At 38.1% G+C, this 25833-nt stretch overlaps 4 protein-coding genes across 7 annotated transcripts; 2 read left to right on the top strand and 2 right to left on the bottom strand.

Annotated features, from left to right (window-relative positions):
* Positions 1-23: 23 nt before the first annotated feature.
* Positions 24-4659, top strand: acsbg1 (acyl-CoA synthetase bubblegum family member 1). Its single transcript, XM_080874579.1, has 14 exons — positions 24-152; positions 779-846; positions 932-1200; positions 1307-1395; positions 1548-1668; positions 1742-1822; positions 1912-2061; positions 2250-2426; positions 2709-2890; positions 3007-3240; positions 3373-3590; positions 3761-3900; positions 4062-4308; positions 4476-4659. Exons 1-14 carry the CDS (start codon positions 118-120, stop codon positions 4550-4552), a joined length of 2088 nt encoding a protein of 695 aa, XP_080730705.1. The 5' UTR covers positions 24-117; the 3' UTR covers positions 4553-4659.
* An 820-nt stretch (positions 4660-5479) lies between these two features.
* Positions 5480-11595, bottom strand: idh3a (isocitrate dehydrogenase (NAD(+)) 3 catalytic subunit alpha). 2 transcript variants are annotated; one of them, XM_080875934.1, is made up of 12 exons: positions 11504-11572; positions 11116-11181; positions 10574-10636; positions 10362-10445; positions 10051-10165; positions 9564-9751; positions 7805-7938; positions 7617-7719; positions 7443-7507; positions 6618-6702; positions 6346-6498; positions 5480-6254 (listed from the first exon to the last, which is right to left on the bottom strand). In XM_080875934.1, exons 1-12 carry the CDS (start codon positions 11528-11530, stop codon positions 6171-6173), a joined length of 1167 nt encoding a protein of 388 aa, XP_080732060.1. In that variant the 5' UTR covers positions 11531-11572; the 3' UTR covers positions 5480-6170. The 2 variants fall into 2 exon arrangements, with proteins under 2 accessions (XP_080732060.1, XP_080732061.1); XM_080875935.1 differs by lacking the exon at positions 11116-11181 and having other exon boundaries at positions 11504-11595.
* Positions 11596-12016: 421 nt separating this feature from the next.
* Positions 12017-16034, bottom strand: lrrc61 (leucine rich repeat containing 61). Of its 2 annotated transcripts, XM_080874281.1 has the most exons (9): positions 15787-16030; positions 14730-14825; positions 14504-14650; positions 14332-14392; positions 14082-14167; positions 13936-14001; positions 13772-13840; positions 13499-13624; positions 12023-13394 (listed from the first exon to the last, which is right to left on the bottom strand). In XM_080874281.1, exons 1-9 carry the CDS (start codon positions 15812-15814, stop codon positions 13288-13290), a joined length of 786 nt encoding a protein of 261 aa, XP_080730407.1. In that variant the 5' UTR covers positions 15815-16030; the 3' UTR covers positions 12023-13287. The 2 variants fall into 2 exon arrangements, with proteins under 2 accessions (XP_080730408.1, XP_080730407.1); XM_080874282.1 differs by lacking the exon at positions 13499-13624 and having other exon boundaries at positions 12017-13394; positions 15787-16034.
* Positions 15550-25150, top strand: cib2 (calcium and integrin binding family member 2; the record flags this gene model as incomplete). 2 transcript variants are annotated; one of them, XM_080874284.1, is made up of 7 exons in its annotated part: positions 15550-15595; positions 16724-17125; positions 18391-18425; positions 20223-20334; positions 22078-22225; positions 22303-22498; positions 24346-25150. In XM_080874284.1, the coding sequence occupies 6 exons, from the start codon at positions 17075-17077 to the stop codon at positions 24365-24367; spliced, it is 564 nt and encodes a 187-aa protein (XP_080730410.1). In that variant the 3' UTR covers positions 24368-25150. The 2 variants fall into 2 exon arrangements, with proteins under 2 accessions (XP_080730410.1, XP_080730409.1); XM_080874283.1 differs by lacking the exons at positions 15550-15595; positions 16724-17125 and having other exon boundaries at positions 18250-18425.
* Between the last annotated feature and the right edge of the window lie 683 nt (positions 25151-25833).

The following is a 25833-nucleotide window of genomic DNA, read 5'->3' as shown; positions in this document are numbered from 1 at the left end:
GGGAAGGCTTGCTGAACTGCAAGTTTGTTTGGTGTTTTTTTGTTTTCTTAATCCAGTATATTCCCATAAATCACGTTCGTCCAAGTTTTGAAAGCAGCATTTTTGAGCAAGTTCAGAATGGAAAAGAAGGTCGATCATCAACTTGAGGATAGGTAAGCAACTTAAGATGAACTGTTTTTTGGTTTCTTTCACCTGCCTTCACCTTTTTTCTAACAGTTTAACTGTAAGATAGCTTCTAATACTTTCACCAGCATGCATGCACAGTGCATAAATGTGGTGATGGTTTAACTACTTAGTCACTTCTGCCAGAGTTATTGAATGAATGTTCCTCATATTATAATATAGTTTTGCACCCAACCTTGGCACTGAGTCCACAAGTCCCAATTCCTCAAAAAGATTTTACTCATGTGTGTTTTTATTATGGTGATCAAGGATGTGCTTTTCCAGAATCATCCAGATGTGTTAATTTGAATTGATTTTGATTATTTTTGTCCTTTGAATACATTGTCATCTCAATTGGGAGAGAAATGTGATCAATGTTTGGATCAGTCTTTATATTGATTTGCAATGGCTCCTCCCCATCTACCATGACAACAATATTGACGAGTGGGAGCAGACAGTTGTTGTTTTTTTTTGACAAACAAAGCAAGGGGCTTTTCCTGTGGCAAAGCCCCGGCATTGTGTTGGATCAACAAAGCTAAAATGAAACCCCTGCCAGAATTTGAGGTGGAGTGCGTGCGAGTGTGCTTGAAGCCCGTGTTTCCTCTGTGTGTTTCAGTGTGATGTTGCCAGCTCAGAAGACTACGGAACACACGCAGACAGATAGTGAAGAGCTCACCTTTATAGGTGAGTTATGAGCACTGAATAAGAAGACTTTTAGTGCCCAGTGATTGCATTTGCATTTCAGATATGATTTTTTTTCTTATCGCAGGACAAGTAGATGTAAGTCAGGCATTTTCCAGCACACCTCTTGCTCCAGCCCATTCTCTTTGGACCACTGATGCTAGAGGTTCAGTCAAGCTGAGAATAGAAGAAGGATGTACAGAGGAACCCAACACAGTTCACCAGTTGTTTAAATCCTCAGTTGAAAAATATGGAAACAAGCATGCACTTGCCAGCAAGAAGAACAACAAATGGGAAAAGATAACTTTCCTAGAGTATTACCAGTTGTGCCGGAGAACAGCCAAGAGCTTTCTAAAGGTATATTAAACAAAAGAACTAATTACATTTTAGGTACGTGCTAGACTACACTGTCAATGATCAGACTTTTACAAAGAAAAGTCCAAAACTTTGTTAATGTGTGCAGCTGGGTTTAGAGCGATTCCATGGAGTGGGAATACTAGGATTCAATTCAGCAGAATGGTTCTTCTCTGCAGTCGGTGCAATCATGGCAGGGTGAGAAGCGCACATTACACATCAACAACTGGACCTGGATTAAGCACTAATCAAACTCAGCCAATCACTGCACATAAATACCATATAGGTGTATTTCTCCTGTTGCAGTGAGACATTCAATAACTTCTTTGTTTCTCCTACATCTGTAACAGAGGAATAATGACAGGAATTTATGCCACAAACTCACCGGACGCGTGCCATTATGTGGCTAGTGACTCTAAAGCCAACATTATTGTGGTAGAAAATCAGAAGCAACTGGAGAAGATATTGCAGGTACTATACAATGATATGCACATGCAGTGGGTTTGATTCCACAGCGAAAACATCTTCTCCCTTGCTATTACAGATATGTGACAGACTACCCAATTTAAAAGCCATAGTGCAGTACAGTGGACAGGTTCAGCAGAAGATCTCAAATCTCTACTCTGTAAGTCCTCAGGACAGCACATAAAATGATACAGACCACTATGACTGTTGAGCCTGTGTTCCAAATGGTATATTTCTGCTTTTGGGTAGTGGGAGGAGTTCATGGAGCTGGGTCTGGATGTTTCTGAAAAACAATTGGATGACATTATCAGCAGTCAGAGAGCTAACCAGTGCTGTGTCCTGATCTACACTTCTGGCACCACAGGCAAGCCGAAAGGAGTCATGCTCAGTCATGACAATGTAAGCTTTCATGTGGCTATCAATGTGTGCTTGTATGCCTAATGTGTCTATTAACAAATCTTATTATTGTAACTATGACAAGCTACTTGAAAGCGAAGAAGATCAAATGCAAAAACGTAGAAATACCTCAGAAATGTGTTGTTGTTTGAGGTAAAACAAACAATTTTCTGCACTGAATGAATTTACAGATCACATGGACGGCCATTCATGCCAGCAGGGCTGGAGAAATGCAGCCAGCCGACACGAAACAGGAGTCACTAGTGAGTTACCTGCCTCTCAGCCACATTGCTGCTCAGATCTATGATCTCTGGACAGGCATCCACTGGGGTGAGCTGGTATACTTTGCACAGCCAGATGCCTTAAAGGTAAGTAGTTAAAAATATTTGATCATGTGATTCTAACATGTGTCACAAGAATATGCATTTCGACAGCATTCAGTACTACAAGATGTTTAACATGAAAATAGGTGCACTTTCATGGCTCAGATAAAAATAAACATTTTAGTAATTGTGGAGGTAATCATTTGAATAAGATATTGTAAAAATGCAGTATTGTGCAGACTGAATTCCCACACCCACAATGGTGTCTCCCCCCCCCCCCCCCCCCCCCCTTCATTTTTTTTCACATTTTGCACATTTGCTCTGTAGGGAAGCTTGATAACTACACTTCGGGAGGCTCGCCCAACATCCCACATGGGTGTCCCACGGGTATGGGAGAAAATGATGGAGAAGATAAAACAGGAGATTAGTCAGTGTGGATATTTGAAAAAGAAACTGGTTACATGGGCAATGTCAGTCAGCCAGGAAACAAATCAAAAGTGTACGCATGAGTGAGTAGAGTTTTGATTCTCAATAATTATTTATAAAATGTGCATATACGTGTAAATAGATGAATTTTCCCAGAAGAGATGATTTCATTCAAAAGTTTCATTTGCAATTTTATTAGGGATGATGAAAAACCGTTCCTTTTTTACGTGGCTGACAGCCTTGTGCTGCAGAAGCTTCGGAATGAGCTGGGCCTGTCTTGCTGTCAGAAGTTCTTTTCAGGAGCAGCACCGATCAGTAGTGAAACCGTACAGTTTTTCCTGGGTCTGAACATCCGCTTGTATGAAGCCTATGGCATGAGCGAGAGCACAGGACCTCACTTCATGTCAGGTCCAAAAGCTTATAAACTGCCGAGGTAAAAAAAAAAAAATAATAATAATGTTTTTTTCAAAATCAAGAATTGTAAAAAATTACTTGTGTTTGTGGTCCTTATGTTTTGAATTGTAATAAAGTCTAAGACACAGAAAACTCCTTTTTTGACCTATAGCTGTGGAAAAGTGGTGCCTGGCTGTCGATACAAATTGGCCAATGTAGACTGTGAAGGGACAGGAGAAATTTGCTTTTGGGGACGCAACATTTTCATGGGTTTCCTCAACATGGAAGACAAAACAAGAGAAGCTTTGGATGAAGATGGATGGCTGCATTCTGGGGACTTGGGGAAGGTTGATGAAGAGGGTTTCTTGTACATCACAGGAAGGATAAAAGGTAGCATAATCCCATCAAACAAAACTATTGTGAGAGTGTAACTGGACATTTTAGGTCACTGACACACACTGTGGAAAGAGCATGGTGTTCTGGGCAGAAATAAGACTTCTTTCTCTGTGAAGTGAGTCACAAACAGCTGAAATGTCAGGTTGTCTACGCCTTGCATTTAGAGTTGATCATCACAGCTGGAGGAGAGAATGTTCCACCTGTTCCCATAGAAGAAGCAGTAAAGAAGGAGCTACCCATCATCAGCAATGCCATGCTGATTGGAGACAAAAAGAAGTTTTTGTCCATGCTTTTAACCTTAAAGGTAATCTGCTGTAATTGTTCTGATTTCTCCAGCAACATAGCATGAATAGTGACAAGAGAACTGTTAAATGTCTTTCTCACTTACAGGTGTGACAATGATCAATTTAACCCTAATGTCATAATTTCTATGTATATGATGTTGGGATTTATCCCGTTTTTCAGTGTTGTAGCAATACCGAAACCATGGAGCCAACAGAGGAACTCAGTATGGAAGCTGTGGAGTTTTGCAGACAGCTGGGCAGCCAAGCAAGCAAAATGTCTGACATAACCGGTGGAAAAGACAAAGAAGTGTACCAGGCAATTCAAAAGGGGATTGACAGAGTCAACTCTGCAGCCACCTCAAACGCCCAACGCATACAAAAATGGACCATTCTGAGAAAGGACTTCTCTGTTTCTGGAGGAGAACTGGGTAAATTCAGCAGAACAGTGTTAAAAAAAGATTAATACTATACAATAAAGGTTTATGCTGGTATACCATAATATCAAGACCATGTAACACAATACAGGTGCAAGTTGTATCGAATCAGTTGCACATTGCAGAGAATCTATAAATGATTTACTATTTTCTTGTTCCAGGTCCTACAATGAAGCTTCGCCGTCCAGTTGTCTTAGAGATGTACCACAAAGTTATAGAGAGCCTTTATCAAGGATAAAGTCACTTTCTACTGTGTAACTGTTAGTATGAAATCATGTGTCATTTTCCTTCATCTCATCCCCTGTGAACATGCATAAAATGTAATTACAGTACAGCACAAAAGTCTTGAGCCAACCCTCATTTCTTTTTATTTTGGTTCCAATGAGTCAGACTTTCTTGTCATTTTTTGAAGTGTTCTTGAGTGGTCAGATTATACAAGAACTGCGCTGAAAAATTGTGATTACAGGTGTTAAGGTATGATGAATCCAAATTTGACACTTGTGGTTCAAATCATCACTATGTACAATGAAGGTCAGGAGAGAGGTGCAACAGTGAGTGTCTGCAGCCATCTGAAAAACACGATAGAGGCTCTGTCATGTTTTGGGGCTGCATTTCAGCCATTGGTGTTGGAGGATCTTTCCAAAATGGATGGAAATATGAATGCAGAAGTGTACTATTGGAGTCTGATTCATAATCCAAGAGCATCTGGAAAGTATTTGACAATGGCTTCATTTTTCAGCATGACAATGATCCAAAGTAGTAAAAGCATTCCTAGACAGAAACAAAAACAAAATACACTTTTCAGTTGGGTTTGGCCTCCCAAGGGTCTGGTCCTAACCGTTCTTGAAGCAGTGTGGGATCATCTTGACACAGAATAAAACAAAGAGATCAAATCTGAAGAGATTTGAGATATCCTTCAAGAAGCCTGGAGAAATATTCCTGAAGACTATTTAAATAAATTACAAGAACACTTGCTTAAGAAAGTTGTGGCCATACCAATTTGAACTGTACAAACTGTTTTTGCCTTATATCCTGTATTTTCTTGTAAGTTTGCACATTTCAAAAAATAATTGATTTTCCATTTTCACTGCATACTATAAAGAAATGAGGGGTGGCTCAAAACTATTGTATCTATTCTGCAGAATGAAAAAAAGAGAACCACACATAGTGTTTAAAGGATATTTTATTTAATAAGTTTAAAGTTACACCATTTTAATGCAACTTTTACCTTACCAACACTGATTTTGACTTCTTTAAAATGATACCAATCATCTTGCCTGACAGGAAAATTGGTGGAAGTGCTTTATAACATTGATGAGAAAGACATGCTTCTACCCAGAAATCAGTTATAACAGCTATCAGAGTCATTTGAATAACACTGAATAAAAATTATGGCATTTCTCATGTCAGTGTAATACCAATTTTACAATAATTACATAAGCAAACAGTAAGTTTTCAAAAAACATTTAGTGAAAAAAATCTCTAATGTGTTTACAGATGGATTATCTAAGCAACTAAATGTGAAGCAGAGTTTGACTTCTTAGCATATGATTTGTTTGTCAAGTGGAATTTGTGGCTGTGTCTTCAAATACTATTGTCAAATACATTAAACACATTTCACCAATAAATAGATAATATTCACCACTGATACACAGGAAAATCACATATGCATATTCCATATACACAAACCACTGTTAACACAGTTGTTTGGATTGTGCAGAGAGAAAAATTAAACATTCAGGATCTCAAACTCCTGAGTAGTTTTTTCTTTTTTGGTTGAAATGTGCGGATACAGCATGATATGGTCAAGTGGGCAAAACCCTAACAATTAACAAACATATCTCACTAATGTCCTTTTAGTCCATATCCTTCATTCTCTGACATATTGCTTCTGTGAATTCTGAGCACTTTGAGTTCCCTCCCAGGTCTTTGGTCAGAACCTTGAAGATGAATAACATAAGCATTATAAATTAGAAAACAGGTGTACACCATATAACCCAAACTGCAATTCTCCAGAAAAGAAGTAATTACCTTTCTGTCTCGAATTGTGTCAAAACAGGCACTTTCAATCTTCTTGGCATGCCCATGAAGACCCATGTGCCGCAGCATCATGACTGCACTGAGCAGCAGGGCGGTGGGGTTAGCCAAGTCTTTTCCTGCTATATCTGGAGCAGTTCCATGAACCTGATTTTACAGAAAAAGTTGATATTTTTAAAGAACAACAAACACAAATAGACTGTGGATTTTCTGTGCAACTTGTATGTTGATCATGTATCTGCAACTTTACAAAAATGACCCCATACCGACTCAAATATGGCCACACCATTTGCACCAATGTTTCCACTAGGAGTCACTCCAAGACCTCCAATTAATCCGGCACAAAGATCACTGTAATGGTAAACACATTGGGTTACCTTTAGATTTCATAAAACATATACTGGATTTAACATAAATTCATAACATGAATGAGCAATCACATTTTTAATATTGTGTCAATATTTTTGTTGCTTTTTTACAACTCCAGACAATTTTGCTGTCGCCCATGTGTGTTTCAGCTCTCTGTTTTGTATGCTAACTAGTGTGTGCAGGGGTATTCTTGTTCACAATGAGTACCTCCATGGATTGCTCTTGCTCCACCTAACCACTGTTGATACAGGCTGGACAAGTGTCTGATCTTATGCACCACCAAGCTGCATCACGAATCATCACAGCTGTTTAAAGGGATATCCAATTTTCATTCAACCAGGCTGTGACTTCGAGTAACTCCTTACTGTTTTGTTTGGTGTTGGCTACAAGAATAGGGTTTACTACATTTACCATACTGCCTCTGTAAGGACCAGTTAGGTGTTAGTTTTTTGTTAGAGACACTAGGTTTAGAGGTGCTACTACTACTACTGTATTTTTGGTATGAAAACATAGGATTTAATTACACTTTTTTCTTCATTTAGAACAGTCAGGATCCACCTCCTCAGCACTCTCCTGTTCATTCTGTTACCTCCCTTTTTCCTAGTGAGCCACAGTTGAAAAATGTCGTCTTTGATTGATAAAGTGCAAAAGAAAAGACTCATAATTTGCCTTGTTCTTATGAGTATTTTAACATAAAAGATTTACTGGTGACAGTTGTGTACCTTAAGATATCTCCATACAAATTTGGCATCACTAGTACATCAAACTGTGTGGGATCCTGCACCATCTATAAGTTTGGATGAATAAGGACATTAAAAGAAAAATACAGCAAGCATTCTTTTATAGCCATCTAAAACATATTCGGACTAATTTACCACAAAGCTATTGGGACATACATTAAGGCACACGGTATCCAAGTACATCTCAGTGAATTTCACATCTTTGTACTTTTCAGCGGCCTCTCTACATTTTCGTAGGAAAAGTCCATCTGACATGCGCCTAAATGAAAAAAAGAGAAGCAAAAATGTAGTTTCAAGCAGCTTCACAATGACAAATGACTTAACTTGTGCTAAAATATACTTACATGATATTCGCCTTATGAACAGCTGTAACACTGGCTCTCTGATTGTTTCTTGCATATTCAAAAGCGTACTCTGCAATGCGTTTGCTGGCTTGTTCGGTGATGAGCTTAATACTCTGTACAACACCATCAACAATCTGAAATAAAAAGAATGAAGAGTGAACACGACTACAGTGCTGTGCAAATGCCACCCCTCATTACTTGGAGATAATTTATCCAAATTTCAGGAGTGGGACCACACCTCATATATAAACCTCCTGCATTGCAAGCTGTTTGTTATTGTTTTCGTGCCCTATCCTGCCTGTTTCAAAATTAATTCACCTCTCATTAGTGGCCTGAGACCCACCGCCAATCCCTTCTGAGGCCTTCCCCAGTCTCAATTCACGCTTATGCCATCTGCTGTTATCTTAAAGAAATGCTGTCAAACCTAAATGAAGATGTGGTCCCTGCTAGGTAATTTATATTTTACTTTAGATGTTTAAAGTGGTCTTGACCAGTAGTTCTTTGAGTTTTCTTTCAAAGTGTATCTTTGGACTGAAAATGTGTGAAAAAGCAGCCAATGTTCAGTCTTTGTCCCCGACCATTTTCAGAGGGGTGTTTTGTTGTCTTTAAACTTTGTTAAGAAGCAGGAGTACCCAGAAAGAGCCCACACATGAAATTAGTGAAGTTAGGGTAAGTGGTGATTCTAAATTGCCCTTGGGAATGAATTTGATTGCGAATGGTTGTCTGTTTCTTTGTGTTTGCCCTGTGACACACTTGGGACCCATCCAGAGTACATATCACATCTTGGCCTATGACAGCCGGGATGGCCTCCAGCCCACCTGTGACCCTGAGACAAGTTAAATATGAGCACAAAAGTAACCCATGGAGTGTTTTCCCAGGAAATGTAAAGTATAAATAACTGCTTAACCCTTTAGTTTAACAACAACTAATGTAGCAGTAACTAAACCTTGTAACTCATGAGTAGCTGCACAATACTGTCAAATAATAAAACTGAACAATATTTTCTACCTGGGGTGATGTAGCTGGGCTCGAGTTTTTTAACCACTTGCTTAAGGCCTTTTTCCCCATGTTTGGATTGGCATCATAACTGTGGCCTATTAAGAGGTAATTTCAGTCATTTCTCTTTCTATCATATGGAGTGTAACTAGCAAGCAATGTTCAGTTGAGACATTTGTTTACTTTTGGCTTGCAAAACTTACCTTTTCCTCATTTGTATTCAAGTTGTACTCAAGTGGTGAAATGTGTTTGTTGCTTCCAACATTAGTGGAAACAATTTTCAGAAATGTTTTCTTTTTTTAAGAAGCTCTGTTTTTTTCTGCAGTAAATTATAACCAGAGGCCGAGATTGACTCTTTCTCTAATGTGCCCAAGCGTGTCTTGCAGATGCCCACACCAGGGATGTTATGCAAGTGTCACTGCTTTAGCAATGATATCATGATATAACATTTTTATTTGATGTAAAAGTTTTATACCGGTATGATTGCAAATGATACGATATGGGAAAAATCTACTCTAACACACCGCCAATGCAGTAAATGTATACTGGGTAGGAAAAAACAAACAGTGGAACACTATTGGTCATGGACTGGCCTCTTCAGAGCCTGGACCGCAACATTTCTGAAGCAGTGTAGGATCAGCTCAACCAACATCCAAAGAAAAGGTTTGAATGTTCTTCCAGAAGCCTAGAGAACTATTCCTGAAAACTGTTTAAAGAAATTACAAGAAAGCTTGTCAAAAGGTAATGTTAATAAAGGTCTTACAACATGTTCAATTCCACTGTATTCTCCCTCGGTGTTCTCCCTGATTGTGACCAGGTTCACATCAGTGTAGGGGGTCTGGTAGCCCTCAATGGACACGCAGGGCCGCACATTAGCATAGAGGTCGAAGGTTTTCCTCAACAACAGGTTCATGGAGGGATGGCCAGCAGCTATTGGTGTCTTCAAAGGGCCTTTAGATTGTTAAAGAATTCAAAAATATTTCATGTCAAACCAAAAGAATATATCTAAAAACCTGGTGATTGGTTTGGAAGTTTTTCTCTCTTAAGCATGCCAAATTAATTAATGCCCCTAATAAAATTTAATTTCCAAGCTGCTGATGTGGGAACACATGAGAGTGAAGTTCCTGGAATAAAGAGATTAGTACATATTCCCAATATACACACCATTACCTAGAACTGTCCTACTGTTTAACTTTGCCTTAAAAAAACAAAACAAAAAAACCCCCATATAGATAAATCAATCAGGTTACCTTTCAGGCCAATTTTGTTCTTGTCCATTGATTCTTTGGCATCTGGAGGTATCATCCACTTTCCACCAGGTCCCCGAATGGCTGTAACATTTCTCTCTTCCCACCGAATAGGTGCCTATATCAAAAGGACATTCAATTCATTCTTTTTTCCCAGAACCTTTGTTATCTACAATTATACTAATCATATTTCTATTGTTATATGATTTATGTGGTATCAGTGCTCAAGCATTATATTATTCTCTGATAAAATCTGAAAAATAAATATGCATGTTAATGATTTTCTTTTTTTTAAACTGTTTTTCAGTACTAACTTTAGCTGCTTCAAATATCTTCATGACAGCATTGGAGATCTCTGGACCAATCCCATCACCGGGGATTAAAGTGACAGTCTGAATCTGTGAGGCAGGACAAACACAAGTTTTATTGCACACTGATGAGGTAGTTCAAATTTAATATAACCTCGAAGTTACAGAAAAAACCTTCACACAAAAAAGTCTGTAGTTTTACAAGGAAAAATAAATACCCCACGGATGAAAGTCCTGGATTGTGGAGTCTCATTCTTCAAAGCCCCAACTACCTGTGACAACTGAGAAAAACACAAAACACAAATTGATTTTTTTCCTCCCAACACTATTCTGCTGTTTATTTATGGAAATAAGAAAAAGCACTGAAAACATGTCTGTGTATAGTGTGAGGTGAACTGAACAGATGTCTTGAGTAATGATGATGACCAAATTTGTGCACTGCTGTGTTTAACAGTAAAACATTTTTGACTGGTATAGCTGTTTGGCAAGTTTGTATTGGCTTTGCAAACGATTACATTGTCAGTGTGATCTAAATATGTAAAACAATGCAACTGCATGAAGCTCCTATGTGAGCAGGCAGAGAGACAGGAAGACAGGCAGACAGACAAACAGCCGAAGGCAACCCTGACTTTGAAAAGATTACAAAACAGAGTCTCTATTCCAGATGTGGTCACATCAGAAGCGAGAGTAACTGCCTGCGAGCTCTTTTTCCAGTGCAGCAAGGATATACAGTATTTAAAGTTAGGTACACTTAACTTACTTCCTGTGGTTTGAGTTTATCCTTGCCATTGATCGATAAACCCAACTTTGTTAGTAGATTAAGAATCTGTAGATGATAGACATGTGTTTCCATAACGCAACCTTAATAAAAACATGTTCAACTAGAGCAACGAAGCCATAAATTGCTTCTACATTGCATTACACGAGAACATACACTTGGCTAAATAGCTGCTAGCTAAACGTGTCGAGTTGCTATAGCAACTACGGGCATATAGCCTGTGCGTTAGCGGTCAGCTAAGTAGTTAGCAGTGGATGTTCTGCCTCTGGTATGCTGTCAGCGGGACAGACAATAAGTGTTCGCTGATGAACTGAAACAAAATTGATCTAGTGCAACTATGACACATTTCCATAAGTTTCAACGCACATACCGCTGACCTCCACGCCTTCCCTGCCATTCTGAACGAACCAAGGTCGACACAACAGCTGTAGCAACTGTCGAGCTTCTTCTTCTTGTTGGCGGTATTTTACACCCTCCGAAACGGTGCATTACTGCCACCAACTGGTATGAAGTGTGGACAACCTCGAATCCTATGTATATATGTAGGATTCAGAATCAGAATCAGAAAGGGTTTTATTGCCAAATGTTGAGCAGGTTTACAACATTAGGAAATTGCTGCGGTGCTTCAGTGCAAACATACTGTCATAAATTACACTTAAATAGACATGAAAATAAAAATAAGAATAAGAATTAAAAGAATATATATATATATATATATATATATATATATATATATATATATATATATATATATATATATATATATATATATATATATATGACTCCCCTGTTCCCACTTGAGCTTCTCATTTCTCCTGCCTTCATTCAGATTTTGTAAAAACAGCTTCCTTTGCTTTCTTACTCCCATTGCCTTTTTTATCCCCCTTCCTCCATTTCCGCCGTATTAAGCCCTCTATCTCTGTCCTACTGACATGAAAGACGTTTTCTGGCCTTTGTCATATGTGCCATTTCATTTCCTTTAACTTCATAATGTGCTGATAGCCATAAAGTGTTTGCTGACTATCAAAAAGTCCCAATAACTGTGCTGTAAAGCGGCCAATGATAAAGCTGAATCTGAACTTACTGTTATTTTTAACTGTCTTATGATTGCATCGACTGAACTACTAAAAGTATTGAAAGTATTTCTCCTGTGTATGCTGATTACGTCTTTATGTCAAATGGAATGTAAAACTCAAAGACAGGATCTCTCTTGGCTCTTACTTTTCTAACTTCAGGATAAAGATAATGAAAAAAGACTAAATTAAACTAAAACTAAATGCAAGCTTCTCATATGGGCTATATTGTAAATAGCATAATAATAGTGAATGTCTGCAGGTGCTTAGCGTTGCAACACTATTACCGCCTGCAGGTGGCGCCAGTGGACCGCTTCTAACACGCCGAGGAACAACTTCTGCAGGCTATAACCTTCTGCTTTATGTTTTAAAATCATGTTCATTGGTTCAGAGTGAGCAAACATGGGTCTGTATGAATATATGTATGAGTTGTATACATATCACACACATGTTTTGTATAATATATACAGATATATTAGTAAAAATAAAAGCGGGGGTACACCATTAAAGCTTCATACGCACTGTATTTTACACATTTTGATTGCACATATAATAAACTTTATGGTATAAAACAAGTAGAAACAGCTGAAGCAATCATTAAATCACCTTTTTCTTTTTGCAGAAATTGAACTTGCAAAGAAAGCACACAGCATGGGACACAATAACTTCCCGAATTCTCCAGCAATGCAAAATGGAAAAAAGCTATAAATTACTGAGAACCAATAGAAAATCTTAAGCAGCATAAAACAGCTCTCAGCATAAATGGAGGCTACAATATGGTACAAAATGCACACTGTGCAAGTAAAAGACATCTTTGAACCAAACTGAGGGCTGTCGGTACGGGTAAAGGTTTTCACACCACCTACATGTTTTGTCCAATACCCAATGCATAGGATGAGTACAAGGTCAGCAAATGCCACACACTGCAAGACAGCGCACGTGTGTCAGGCAATGGTAAATGTCAAGCATTTCGATACAGAGTGGTTAATCTGCAAAAATCTACAGTACATTAGCCATGGTATATCACACAAGCAGAGAAGTTGATAAATGTTGCCTACAAATGTGTTCGAAATAGGCCGGCTCAGATGGCATATTGTTTTGGTTGCTTCTTCAGGCTCATGGATCTTTCAGTTTGTGAAATCACATGAGTGGCTCTGTTGTTGAGGAGTCTGCATTCATGAAGAACATCTGTACAAAGAAAAATACATAAAAAGTCAAGGAATGCACTATGCATCTAACACTGTTAGCAACCAGCTAGATATCTAGGAACAGGTCTGCAGATATTCTCTTACCATTAAATTGCTTATAGGCTTCTTCAATAATGGCATTATTAGATCTCTTTATCTCCCAGTAACTATCTTCCACCCATGGCTTGCAATCAGAATGTTCAACAAGCTGTCCATTCTTGTACAGACCAGCTGATCATCATTCAAAAAAAGTAAATATCAGTCTCGGTATATTATACAAGCAGAGGCAAACACAAATGCATCACAACTGTCAGCGGTGCCACAATCACCAAATTAATCCAGTAAACAAAGTGTGACAACAAGTTCATTAAAATATACCTTTTATGGTATCATCAATGTCCTTGCATAACTGATACAGATCGCTTCCACGCCCAACAACTCTTTCACCTGCAATTTAAGCAGATTAATTCATTAAAACACGAAACTCTTACAAGTTAATGTTGAGCAGTTAAATGTCCAAAGAATGGGGAAAAAAAACTTACCATCCAGGACTTTGATATTGGGGAACATCTCGAGAACTACCGCTCTATATGAAGAGTTTCTGCACACTGCCATAAAGAAACTTAACATGAGTTCATTAATTGAGAATTTCCATCCACTGGAATATGTTCAAAGTCACCAAAATTACCTGGATTAGTGTAATTATATGTGTTGTCTTTCAGACGTATATTTTCTAGCTTTCTCAAAGAAACAAGGCAGTGTAGGTTCTCAATACTGTTGAAAAGCAAAACAGACATGCTCTTAAAATGCCTAACAACATAGTAACTTATGCATAAAGCTTTTCTGCTTTTATGTCAGTAACACAGCCGCTTGTGACATATTCACATTTTTAATCACCTGCAGGAAAAAAAAGACATTCAGTGGTTATTTAGTCTTACCTGGATATAATATTACCAGCCACATTTAAGTTCTGTAAAACGTCACAAGTGCGCAGGGGCTCTGGAAATACAAAAGCAGTGACCAATTTATGAGAAATTTTAAAGCCTTTTCATGACAGTAATCATCTTAATAATGCAAGAAATAAATAATCTTTTTCTTCTAAAATTGTACCTAAATTGGAGACCCTGTTGTTAGACAAATTGAGGACTGAAAGAAGCCGTAAAGATGCTAAAGGAGCCAAATTTGTGATATTATTTCCAGAGAGGTCCAGTCTCTCCAGGTTTATACATTCCCCAGTGCATCCAAGATCATGTATACCTACAAGACATACAATTTAAATCATAAATGAAATGCAAATTTTGCAGAATGAAATGCTAATATATTATTTCCATCTTACCGAGATTTCTTAATTTGAGAAACAATATCGACTCCAGATCAAATTCCCCGGTACGTGACTTGAGCAGCACGGCAGTTATCTTTTCATGGTCTGCATCTGAAAGAATACGAGTCACAAGACTTCAGCAGAGCAAAGCATATTTATTTTTCTATTTGCATGCACCCACTCTGTCATTGTTCGTGAGTCAGCACAGCAAAAGAAAACGCTAGAAGCACAGTGTCTGTTCTGCTTACAGTATAAGCAAATAATCCAGGCAATCATCTCTAATAGGGGACAAAAAAAAATTCAGACAAGCAGTTTCTGAATTTCATATCTGGCTGCACGCTGGGATGTCCTCTTGAGGATAGGGTCACAAACAGATGTGCTGCTGGGTGGTATTATCTCGCCAGTTGTATGCATAAATAAAAGAAACCCAGGGAGTTATATTTGGCTTGATTCCCTGAGGCAGTGTCAGCCAGCTCTTATTAAGAGAGGTAAAAGGAAATCACGGTTGACCAGAGATGATGATGATAATGATGCTGATGTAGGGCTCTGTTATTTTCTTGGTGATCCTCTTATTATATTTTCAGATATGCAGCACAATTTTTATTTACTTATTTAAAAACTAAATGAGCACTGACAGACATGGATTTATATCCTTAAATATGACAGAGAATGGATTGGGTGTAAGCAGGGACTAATGTTTTGCACTGCACCTGCAGAAAGAAAGGTCACGATGTTTAGATTACCGCACAGTCTGCCAGCAATAACGTTACAACTTGTTAGCAGAGGCATTAAAGGGACTTTGTTAGCCCATGTTAGCTATATTCGTGAGACAGCGGCTGCGTGAATTAAATCATGAGGATGATTCAGCCGGATGAAAGTGGGTGGGTTCTTGAATATAATTAAAAACGTTCCCCGTCTGTTTTATTTATTTATTTTGTCATGAGATGATATAAGCAAAATGTTGCGTAACAAACAAAAAGGGGTTATGTTGTAGCTGGAAGCACAGCTACCTAGCATAAGCAGCTAGTGGCTAGCAAAGCAACGTAGCAACAAGCTACCCATCACAACTTACCTTGGTCCTTCTCTCGCTTGGAGTCCATCCTGGGCAACTTTGCTACCTTCAAAGCTGCCTAACCCGGTAAAGAGCGACACTTTTAACCAGTGTGGTGGTTAGGAGAGGTAGTGGCTCTGTGGGGTGAATGTGAAATTATCATCTGTCCTGGTGTGCAGTCAGGATACGCTCACTGTACTGCCGTGCTGTAAATAGCACGCAGGTGGATGAGACGGACCTCAGTCTCCGCAGCCGGCAGAGGGATGGGGGAGGCGATCATCTGCGGTGCAGGCTGCTGAAAGAAGCTGCACACCTGCTTAATTAAATATATAAATAAGAAATGCACATATATTAGATGCCGCTTCTGTGCAACAGGTTCTCGGGTCAATTAAAAGTTGTCGTCTTGCTACTGTGCCGTCGATAATAACTATGCTGGGGTTTCTGCATTTGTGGTATGCTACTACTATATCGTATATAGCAGAATAGTTATGCATTGTACCAAATGGTAATTAGCAGCGGAGCCAAAAAAAACAAGTTTTTCTTCTCGTAATTACTATACATATAAATATAATATTGGGCTTGTACTGTATTAAATCTGAGGTGGACATATTGTAATATTAAATATCATTGGCATAGTCACCTGTAAGATAACTTTTATCATTGTATTTACTGTGCATACTGCAGGTTAACAATGTATATGTTTTTTTTTTTTTTTTTAAAAACGAGCAAAAAAAGTGCCCAAATTTTACAATTTAGCAATAGCGGACTGGTTTAAAGCACAGATTGCATCTTATCAGTGATATCAGTAATAGTCTGTTCGCAATATTGTGTAAGATAGAAGAAGAAAAAAGATGTTTAATTAGTGTGTAATTAAGTGGCCCCAAGGTGAGGTTACATCATTCCTGTTGCTAGCAGTTTCTAGTTCACAAGTAGGCCTTTTTATTTATTCATTTCTTAGCTCCGGTCCCATTGGTTTGTCTGGACTCCGGTGGACACCATCTGGGTACTTAAGGAGGGGAAACAGATCACTTTGCACTCCTTGGGGTCAGCAGACAACATCCACTGGCTCCGACTTAAACGAAAATCTTTATTACTAAGATATATTCTTGACGCACTTCATCTACTTTTGCAGTCGTGGAGGACATCGTCTGGAAGGACACCAATACCCTTTGATAGGAGTTTGCAACGACATAAATTCATCTTGTGCGGAGACTTTGTCTCTGCGGACCTTCTAAATGCCTTTCATTGAGAAAGGGCTTTGGACATTCAGTGCTGTGAATGTGTACAAGCAACAAATTACTTGATCAAGATGGGTAATAAACAAACGATATTTACCGACGAGCAGCTTGATGCTTATCAGGTAAGCTTGTGTCCATACCTGTGTTTGGAATCTGGATGTCAAGCAATTCATTCAAGTGAATAATGTTTTAATGTCTTAATTATGTGCAGCCAATAAACACATCACTGGAAAACTTTGAAGGCTAAGTGAAGTAAAAATTAAACATGTTTTTTTTTGTGTGTGATTATTGCACTCCTGTTGTTAGACTAACACAAATCATCATTTTATTTATCTTTTTATTTTCTCAGATATTGAAAAGAGGGAAAGTCACTTTATAAATATTGATTATTACCATCTCTAGGGTGTTTCGTTGGTCCTAGTCCCCCCATCAATTTCATTTATGACAGACAAAAAACAATTTCCTACTATAGTGTCGTCAGCTATGGCCACATTTTTATTTAAATATTGATAAGCAGATAGCAAAAGGTCTTGATTTCATTCCAAACTGGAGGATATCATGTAAACTGATCATCTAAGAAGATCTGACCTTTTGTTCCCTGTAACAAAAATCCAGGTTTTCCCAGAGAGAAAGACATCCTCATATGCACAGGTTTATCATGTGATTCGCTGTGGGCTTAATAATTGATGCCAAAGCCAGCGATGATGTGCCGTGAAACTCTACTCTCAGGACACAGTTTCTCAAGAGCTTCTCTGGTTACTTCAACTACTCCTAGAGTACCGTTTCTGTTTGTCTAACAGTTGTTATCTCTAGAGTATCACTTGAATTTATATCTTTCTTCGGCTCAAATAGATCATTGGATACTGCATCAGTGTGCTTCATTCAACGGGGAATCTAGAACCCAACAGCTATAACTTAAGCATGACTGTAATGGCATTTCTAAGTGTCAGCACATTGTTATCTCGTGTTATGGAGCATAGCAGGTAAGGTTGACTTTAGTAGGTGTATCGGTGAAAGCAAAAGGTGCAGTCCCTTGAGCTCATCTGACTGCACTCTAACACCCAGGGGAGTAGCTCAGACAGAATTCATACAAAAGACAAATGTAAACTGAGGTGCCCCCGGTAGAGCCGTTGGATAATGCGTGTGCCAGCACATGCATGTCAGACAACAGCAGATTATGTTCTCATGTACTTAAACGCATCATCGTTTAGGAGAAACCAGACACCCCGCTCAGTGTTTTACAGTAATGATTCTTCACAGATGTGTCATTGTGAGCATTTTATGCAAATTTCGATTGCACCTTAAAGGATTTGTCATCATGTTCAGTGCTATAAAACCTTCAATTCAAAGTATTTGTTTTTCACATGCTGTTTTTCTCTCATTGCAGGATTGCACGTTTTTTACTCGGAAAGAAATTCTGCGGTAAGACTTTGATTTTTTTTCCTTTTTATTCTGAAAAATCACTCGCAGATATATGTTGCACTGTCTTTCATTTAAACCACATAAATTCACCACTTACACTGACCATAAGAAGATGCAAATATGTTGTTATAAGCCTTTCTTTTATTTTCCTGGGGTATTTCTTTGCTCTTTGGACTATGTGTGCTTTAACTGGGTCAGGATTTGGCAATTAATACTGTATGTTAAGTTTTTTCATCCATTCTTTCATTACATCGCTTTGTATAAAATAGATCACTACACTACAGCTAGCATACATGACCAACATTACCTTGGTATTCCTGGAGTTGGTTGGGCTGTTTGCTTCTGATTTGCTGATTTACAGTAAATCAAAAGCTGAGTTTTGGCCTAGAGACACCAGTAACTTACCAAATGGCATGCATATATTTGTGTGTGCCGTTGTGTTGTTTTATGTCATAAAATTGTTTCCAACTGAGTGTTAATGGTAACTTATGTGCAGTGACGTATGACCCCAATTATATATGTATATTTGTTAACATTAAAAGCTTTCACTATATTGTAAGTTTTCACTTCATTTCGTTGTAATATTTTGGTTTGAATCATGGTAACAGACCTAGAACAAGATTCAGAGATTTGCTGAAATACATGCAGCTTGACATCTGAGCAGCTAGAACAGACATACAATGGATATACAGATGTTTCACTCAGTAAACATAATGTGGATTATGATTTATTTCATATACAAAATGCATATAAATCTGCATAGTGTAGCACAGTGCTGCTATTTATAGTGTAATGGCTCCATTCCCTCCTTCATTCACTATCCAACAAAGGTCGAATGTTGGTCTCTTTAAAGTATGAAATACAGGCAAATATACCATTTAGTCAATGAATGGAAAAGTATGTGGATTTCTGATTTGTAAACAGTGCTGTTACATGCAGGTGTTTGTTAGTGACGATCTAGAAGGTTCTGTCCGTTAGCTGTAGCTGTAGTATGTTAGGTAAACCTTTTGAAATTCACGTTGACCTTTTGACTGCCGTATCGTTTTCAGAGCCATTCAAAAAGGGTGTCACATTTCTGCTTATACATTAAAAAAACTAAATCAAATAAATATGATAACACTAGTTGTCACGACTCACTGGACGGCTTAATTTCTCTCCTGTTGTTGCTTATCCACTTGATGACAGGCACAAATGACTCGCTTTTTTCGTTAACAGAAGTGAGCACTTACTGTACCTTTGCATTTCACTCTCTTTTGGCTGTGGTTTGTTCTAGATGTTAGATTAGATTTTTTCTTTTCTTTTTTTAGCAAGAAATTCTTTACTAATTTGCATTTATTTTTACAACAAAATAAACAAAATAAGGCATTTGAGAATTCTTTGTGTACTTGGTTCTCCTCATTGACATCAATTTGACCAAAGCTAGTAGTGCTGGATACTAAAAAGAGGTCACAATAGGGTGCTAAAAAACACTTCTTTCTTTGGATTTAACTTTATTGACATTGCACAAAAGTATTCAGAAAACAAAATGCAATTTGGAAAAGAAGATATATTGTTCATTTTTATTAGAGGAAGTATGTGACATATATGAAAAAACAGTTAAATTTAAACAGGTTTACTTGTTTCAGTAAACCTCACTTGTTCCTAGCAGTCTACCAGTGAAACTCAGTCACTTTGACAGGTTTATCTAGTTTAATTGTAGTAAGTTTGTTCTCAAAGACTAGCGTCCCTGTTGATGAATACTCAGATATGCCCTGAAAGTATTGACTTAAAAGTCAAAGGTCTATTTTCTTTTCCTAGGCTGCATGGCAGATACCATGAGCTGGCTCCACATCTTGTACCAATGGACTACACCAATGAACCTGATTGTAAAATCCCATTAGCCTTAATAGTCAACATGCCAGAATTAAAGGTAAACCCCCCACCGCTGTTTTAAAGCTCTGTTTTGTCAATGTGAGCAGTATGCTTGTGTGTGTAGAACTGATTGTTAACACTGCCCGTCTGGCTGTACTCCACTACATTGTGTGAGCTTTTGAAAGTTTATGTGCCGTGAATTGCTCTGACTGATTCTAAAAGTAAATCAAAAATAAATTTCAAATGCCATTTTGCACACTGTGACATCTCAGCCACATTTACCTCAGCTTTTCTCTGAAACAAGCATGAATGCCATACCCTTTAATATGAAGCCCCTATTCCCCGCAGAGTATTACCACAGACACTCACGATGCACCCTTCCTCTCAGCATGATTGGGCCTTGTCTGTAAAACTGTCACAATAAGGCTGGGTTATAAGGATAGCAGAAAAAAGATGGAGAAGACTAAAGACACAATTGGTCCTCTACAACTTCATGACTATAAATTTGTCATCCTATTTTATATATTTCTATTTAGCTGATTATTTATTGACCTCAAACTTTACCCTGGGCAATAACACTTTCTTATTTGGACTCACTGAACTACAAACTCTGATTTAATAGCATTGTCTTGAATATCGTGAATATGCACTACCAGTCAAAAGTTTTAGAACACCACAATTTTTCCAGTTTTTTATTGAAATTTATGCAGTGTAATGTTTCATTGCACTCTGAAATGAAAGCATTTTAAAAATAAGCAATTGAAGTTAAAAAGGAAATCATCAATCAATCAGTTTATAGACCAGAATGTATTCTAAACTTTTGCCACCTTTGGCAGATATAACAGCTGAACACACTCGTGCCATTCTTTCTACAATAGAAGTCAAATATTCTTCAGAAAGTTCTTCCCCATGTCTGTTGCAGATGTTCCCATAAATGTGTGGCACTTGTGGGTTGCTTTGCTTTCACTGTTCTGTCCGGTTCATCACAAACCAGCTCAATGGGATTTAAGTCTTTAGACTGTGCTGGCCACTCCATGTTTTTAAGCTTACCTTGTTCTTTTTCCTTATGTAGTTCTGGCATAGCCCAGACTTGTGTTTTCGGTCATTATCTTGCTGTAGGTTGAAACCTTGACCAACTAGGCGCATACCAGAAGGTATTCCATGGCGCTGCAGAATGCTGTGGTAGTCGTATTGGTTCAGGGTGCGTCTCACTCTGTACAAGTCACTGACCCTGGATCCAGCAAAACAGCCCCAGACCATCGCACTTCCTCCTCCATATTTTACAGTTGATTACTCAGAGCACATTACTCCAGTTCTGGCCTCCCTGCACTGGCTTCCAATTGAATTTAGGATTCACTTTAAAGTCCTTTTCTTGATTTTTAAATCCTTTAATGATCTGGCACCTGCATATTTTAAGTGTCATCAACCCTCTTTTACTGTTAATTGCCTTTTTTCTCGTCATTTTTGTTAACCCATTTTGTGTTCCCTTAAAAAGGACTTTTTGTATAATTCTGAAACATACATTATTTTTCAGTTATGAGTTACCTTACCTTTTTTTTCTACCTCTTGCTGTTCACCACTTGCCTTTGTACCATTTCAAGCTATTCATTGGACTTGAACGACCTGAATTGCAATAAATAACTAGAAAAATTGGGGTGCTCTAAAGCTTTAGAAAATCGTTTTCTTATTAAAATATCTTATGTTTGCCATTGCAAATGTGTAGGGCTTTTTTGATGAGTGATTTTTATGTTTAGATGTAAACAAAATTCTGCAGTTAAACACAATCATGTTTTCTCTCCAGGAAAATCCATTCCGCAACAGGATCGTGGAGTCATTCTCAGAGGACGGGATGGGAAATCTTAGCTTCAATGAGTTTGTGGACATGTTTTCAGTCCTGAGTGAAATGGCTCCTAGAGAACTCAAGGCCATATATGCCTTTAAAATATACGGTAACATTTCAAAGCATCAGTACGTTATAGAACTTCATTAATTAAAATGTTCTAATTCTAACTTCTGTTGCTGATAGATTTCAATGTGGATAATTACCTGTGCAAAGAGGACCTGGAAAAGACTCTGAATAAGCTGACAAAGGAGGAGCTGACTCCTGAAGAAGTTGAGCTGGTGTGTGAGAAAACCATTGAGGAGGCAGATTTGGACGGAGACCACAAACTTTCTTTTGCTGACTTTGAAAATATGATATCCAGGGCCCCGGATTTTTTAAGGTAAATAAATTCATGTTATTGCAACAACATTGATAAATGAAAAACAGAATTGGACTCTGGATTCCTCCCACAGTCCAAAGACATGTTTGTTAGGTTAAAATAAAACAACTGGGTGGCATGTCATTACTTAAACCATGTCATGCAGACACGTTGTAAAAAGAAGAAGGCCTGGATTTCAATCAAAATTGAGGTGATTATAATTGGCCCTAGAAATCTCACAAACATTGTGCCTAATCAGGTACTTATTCTGGATGGCATTACTTTGGCCTCAAGTAACACTGTGATGAATATTGGAGCCATTGTTTGACCAGGATTGTCATGATCTGCTGGCGCAGACTGCGCTTTGAACAGAGGACTGAACTGCAGACGTTTATAGACAGGACTGGGCTTAACAAAAAGTGAGCCGTTAATTTAGGCTGGGTGAAAATCAAACAAAAACGCAAAACAAAAGGCAAAATGAGACTCAGACTAACAACAACCTAAACTGTGCATGGAGCATGGAGCAAGGAGGGAAATGAACTTGCGTTCCGGCAAGGGACAACAGGGAACTGACACAATGAATACACAGGTGATTAGAGAGCGGAGACAGCAAGGAAACATAGCTGAAACAAATAAGACACAGAAACAGGAAGCAAAACTAAACACAAGCACATGAGACAAGGGCCATCAAAATAAGACAGGAAACTCATTAAGGCGCAGGCTAAGGTACACAACTTGACGTGGGAAAAAAATAGCTCACACAGCAGACATACATGAAAGAGCTGAAAGACAGAGCGAGCCAGGGAGCTAGAGATGAGAGAGAGAGAGAGAGCGACGGAGGCAGAGGGGAACAGAGCGAAAACAAACATGACAGAGAGAATAAACAGAGACATAACCGGGGAAACGGATAAATAAACACAAGACAAGAGGGATGAGACAAAGACTAAAGGCACAGACAAGAAACCAAAAATACAAATAAACCTTAGAGGCAATAAAGGAACTAAACTCAAGACTAAACTGTACAAAACTTGAACTTAAAACAATCTTCATCATGCAAAAGAAAGAATCATGAATCCAAAATAAACTCAAAACGCTGGGTCAAAAACAGTACCAGGAAAAGGATATGACTGCTTTCTTTTATTTGTGCAGTATCTCCAAAATTAGAACTATCCCTTTACAGAGAAATGATGAAAAACCAGTTCATGTATTCATTACTGCTGTAATTTAATCATGCTGCTCTAAAACTTCTGTAAAAAGCCTTCAGTTTATCCAAATTCTGCAGCAAATGTAGAAACAGGAACAAGAGCCAGAGAGATCACATTTATTCCATATTGGCTTCTCTTCACTGGCTCTTTGTTAAATACAGAATTGAATTTGAAATCCTTCTCACTCCTAAACAGTTTTGAATAATCACCCCTCCCCAGCTGATCACAGCAGATTGCTGCCCCTTACTGAGCCTTATTCTGCTGGAGGTTTCTTCCCGTTAAAAGGGAGTTTTTCCTTTCCACTGTCACCAAGTGCCAAGGGAGATTGTTTGAATGTCAGGGCTTTCTCCAGAATACTTTAAGGTCTTTATCTTATTTGTTGTTGTGATTTGCTGCTAAAATAACTAAGCCTGAATTGAATTGAATCTTATGTATATGCTTAAACTTATTTTGTGTATTTTACATTGTGTTTAATTATGTGTCTATTAATGTCTGTGTCACCACTGTTGATTAAACTGTTATCTTGTCTGTCTTGGCCAGGACACTCTCGCAAATGACATTTTAAAAATGAAGAATCTTATTTCTCAGGTTGAGTAAAGGATAAAAATGTTTCATGCACAGTAATTGTTACTTTTCTAATAATCAACTTTATTATTTTTTCAGTACCTTTCATATAAGAATCTGAGAGGGTTGGATGGACAGCTTCTAAGTTGGCTGGACCTCAAGACTTTACCTGAGCCATGTCCTGATCACAGCACAGTGGTTGTCTGTCACTATCCATCGTCCCTCTCTGACCTTTACTGCAGTCGGAACTTGAGAAGATGGATTCTGATGATAGCAAATTTTCTAAACCCTGTAATTGTTTTGAAACCATGAAAAGGCAGCATATCAAATGTTTGAATTTGATGCTAAAAACAAGAAGAAGGGCTAGAAAAATGAAAAGCTGACTAACACAAAAAAATTATCACAGCTACAAAGTATCATAGTTAAATAGTAATGTGACCGGGTATAATGAAAAAGAGCAACTCGGAGAAATGCATTAGCTATTAATTGTACTACATAATCTAATCAAAAGTTCAGAGAAGATGTTGTCTTCTCAAAGAGATGTCTCTCTATGCAAGGACAAAACTAAAAACCAATACTGAACGGCACACTGTGTTAAAACCAGACATATCAGCAATGAATATCATTGCTTGGTCTCAGGAACACTTTCAAAACCATTATCATTGAAACTACATTGCACATGATTCCCTGTGAAGTCTTTCTGCAGTGGCACCTCCAGAGACATCCAGTATTTATAGAGCTACAGATAAAACTTGAAGCACAGCAGCAGGATTAGGGGATATTCTATAGCTATGCAATAAATTAAGTATTTATGTTGTTATTGTGCTTGTACTTTGCTTGAATATAATGACAGTCATGTTGTACTGTTCTCCAGTTAGATGAAGGGCTTTGTCATCCAAACTCTTTGTGGTAGCTTTCATCATCTGCCATTTACACAAGATGTCAGTTACTGCCATGTTTTGGATATGTATTTTATAGGACTTCATGTAATGTCTTGTATTTGTCTTCCTTTGAATAAATGTTGTTTTCCAGTGTGCTCTGACTTAATGCACTTGTAATTTACTCATAACAAAATATGAAGATGTTTGCACATTAAAAATTAGGAAGCATGTGCTTCAGCTTAGCCTCTCATGTGAGCTATAATACATTTTTAGGGAGGATGTGATTATTAAGACAGAGCTGCCTCGCGTTCACCAGCCTCTGAACATCCTGCACATTCGGCTAACTTCAGCAGAAAGCTGGAGGAAATGGTTTTGGCTATGTTGGTTGATGATTAACATGTGGTGGTTTCTTGGCTGGAGGATACAGATTTGCATCAGTTACACATGGTGTATTGTGTTTTAGATTTGATGTTTAGCTCGGTAGTTCTCATGAGTCGTACTGCAGAATTGGTTGATAGGTATAGCCATACATGCAGACCTTCACAGTCACTAAGGAGATTGGGTCGGCTGAGGCTTAAATCTGATTTTTCTTTCTTTTTGGCAAGTGCAATGATTGCAAAATGGTCTTGACAAGTTGAAAGACAGCCTTGGCCAAGTGCTGAGGTGCTCAAATACAGAAAAGTCACACGCAGAGATACCGTTTGAT

This window comes from Rhamphochromis sp. 'chilingali' (assembly GCF_963969265.1).
Source record: "Rhamphochromis sp. 'chilingali' genome assembly, chromosome: 2".
Lineage (NCBI taxonomy): Eukaryota > Metazoa > Chordata > Actinopteri > Cichliformes > Cichlidae > Rhamphochromis > Rhamphochromis sp. 'chilingali'.
Note: the sequence above shows the minus strand (reverse complement) of the source record. Positions and strands in the feature narration are given on the sequence as shown.

Bases quoted from the DNA above. Each gene is read 5' to 3' on its own strand.
- idh3a (XM_080875934.1), bottom strand. From the start codon at position 11,530: ATGGCAGGGAAGGCGTGGAGGTCAGCG. The intron at 7,720-7,804 runs GTAAGTATATTT...TTTTTCATTTAG, and splicing joins GTTCATAAGGCGAATATCAT to GCGCATGTCAGATGGACTTT. The intron at 6,703-7,442 runs GTACACAACTGT...TTACCATTACAG, and splicing joins TTGTATGGAGATATCTTAAG to TGATCTTTGTGCCGGATTAA.
- lrrc61 (XM_080874281.1), bottom strand. From the start codon at position 15,814: ATGGACTCCAAGCGAGAGAAGGACCAAG. The intron at 14,393-14,503 runs GTACAATTTTAG...TTGTATTTCCAG, and splicing joins CAACAGGGTCTCCAATTTAG to AGCCCCTGCGCACTTGTGAC. The intron at 13,841-13,935 runs GTAAGTTTTTTT...CTTAAATTGCAG, and splicing joins CAATATCAAAGTCCTGGATG to GTGAAAGAGTTGTTGGGCGT.
- acsbg1 (XM_080874579.1), top strand. From the start codon at position 118: ATGGAAAAGAAGGTCGATCATCAACTTGAGGATAG. The intron at 1,823-1,911 runs GTAAGTCCTCAG...GCTTTTGGGTAG, and splicing joins AGATCTCAAATCTCTACTCT to TGGGAGGAGTTCATGGAGCT. The intron at 3,901-4,061 runs GTAATCTGCTGT...CCCGTTTTTCAG, and splicing joins CCATGCTTTTAACCTTAAAG to TGTTGTAGCAATACCGAAAC.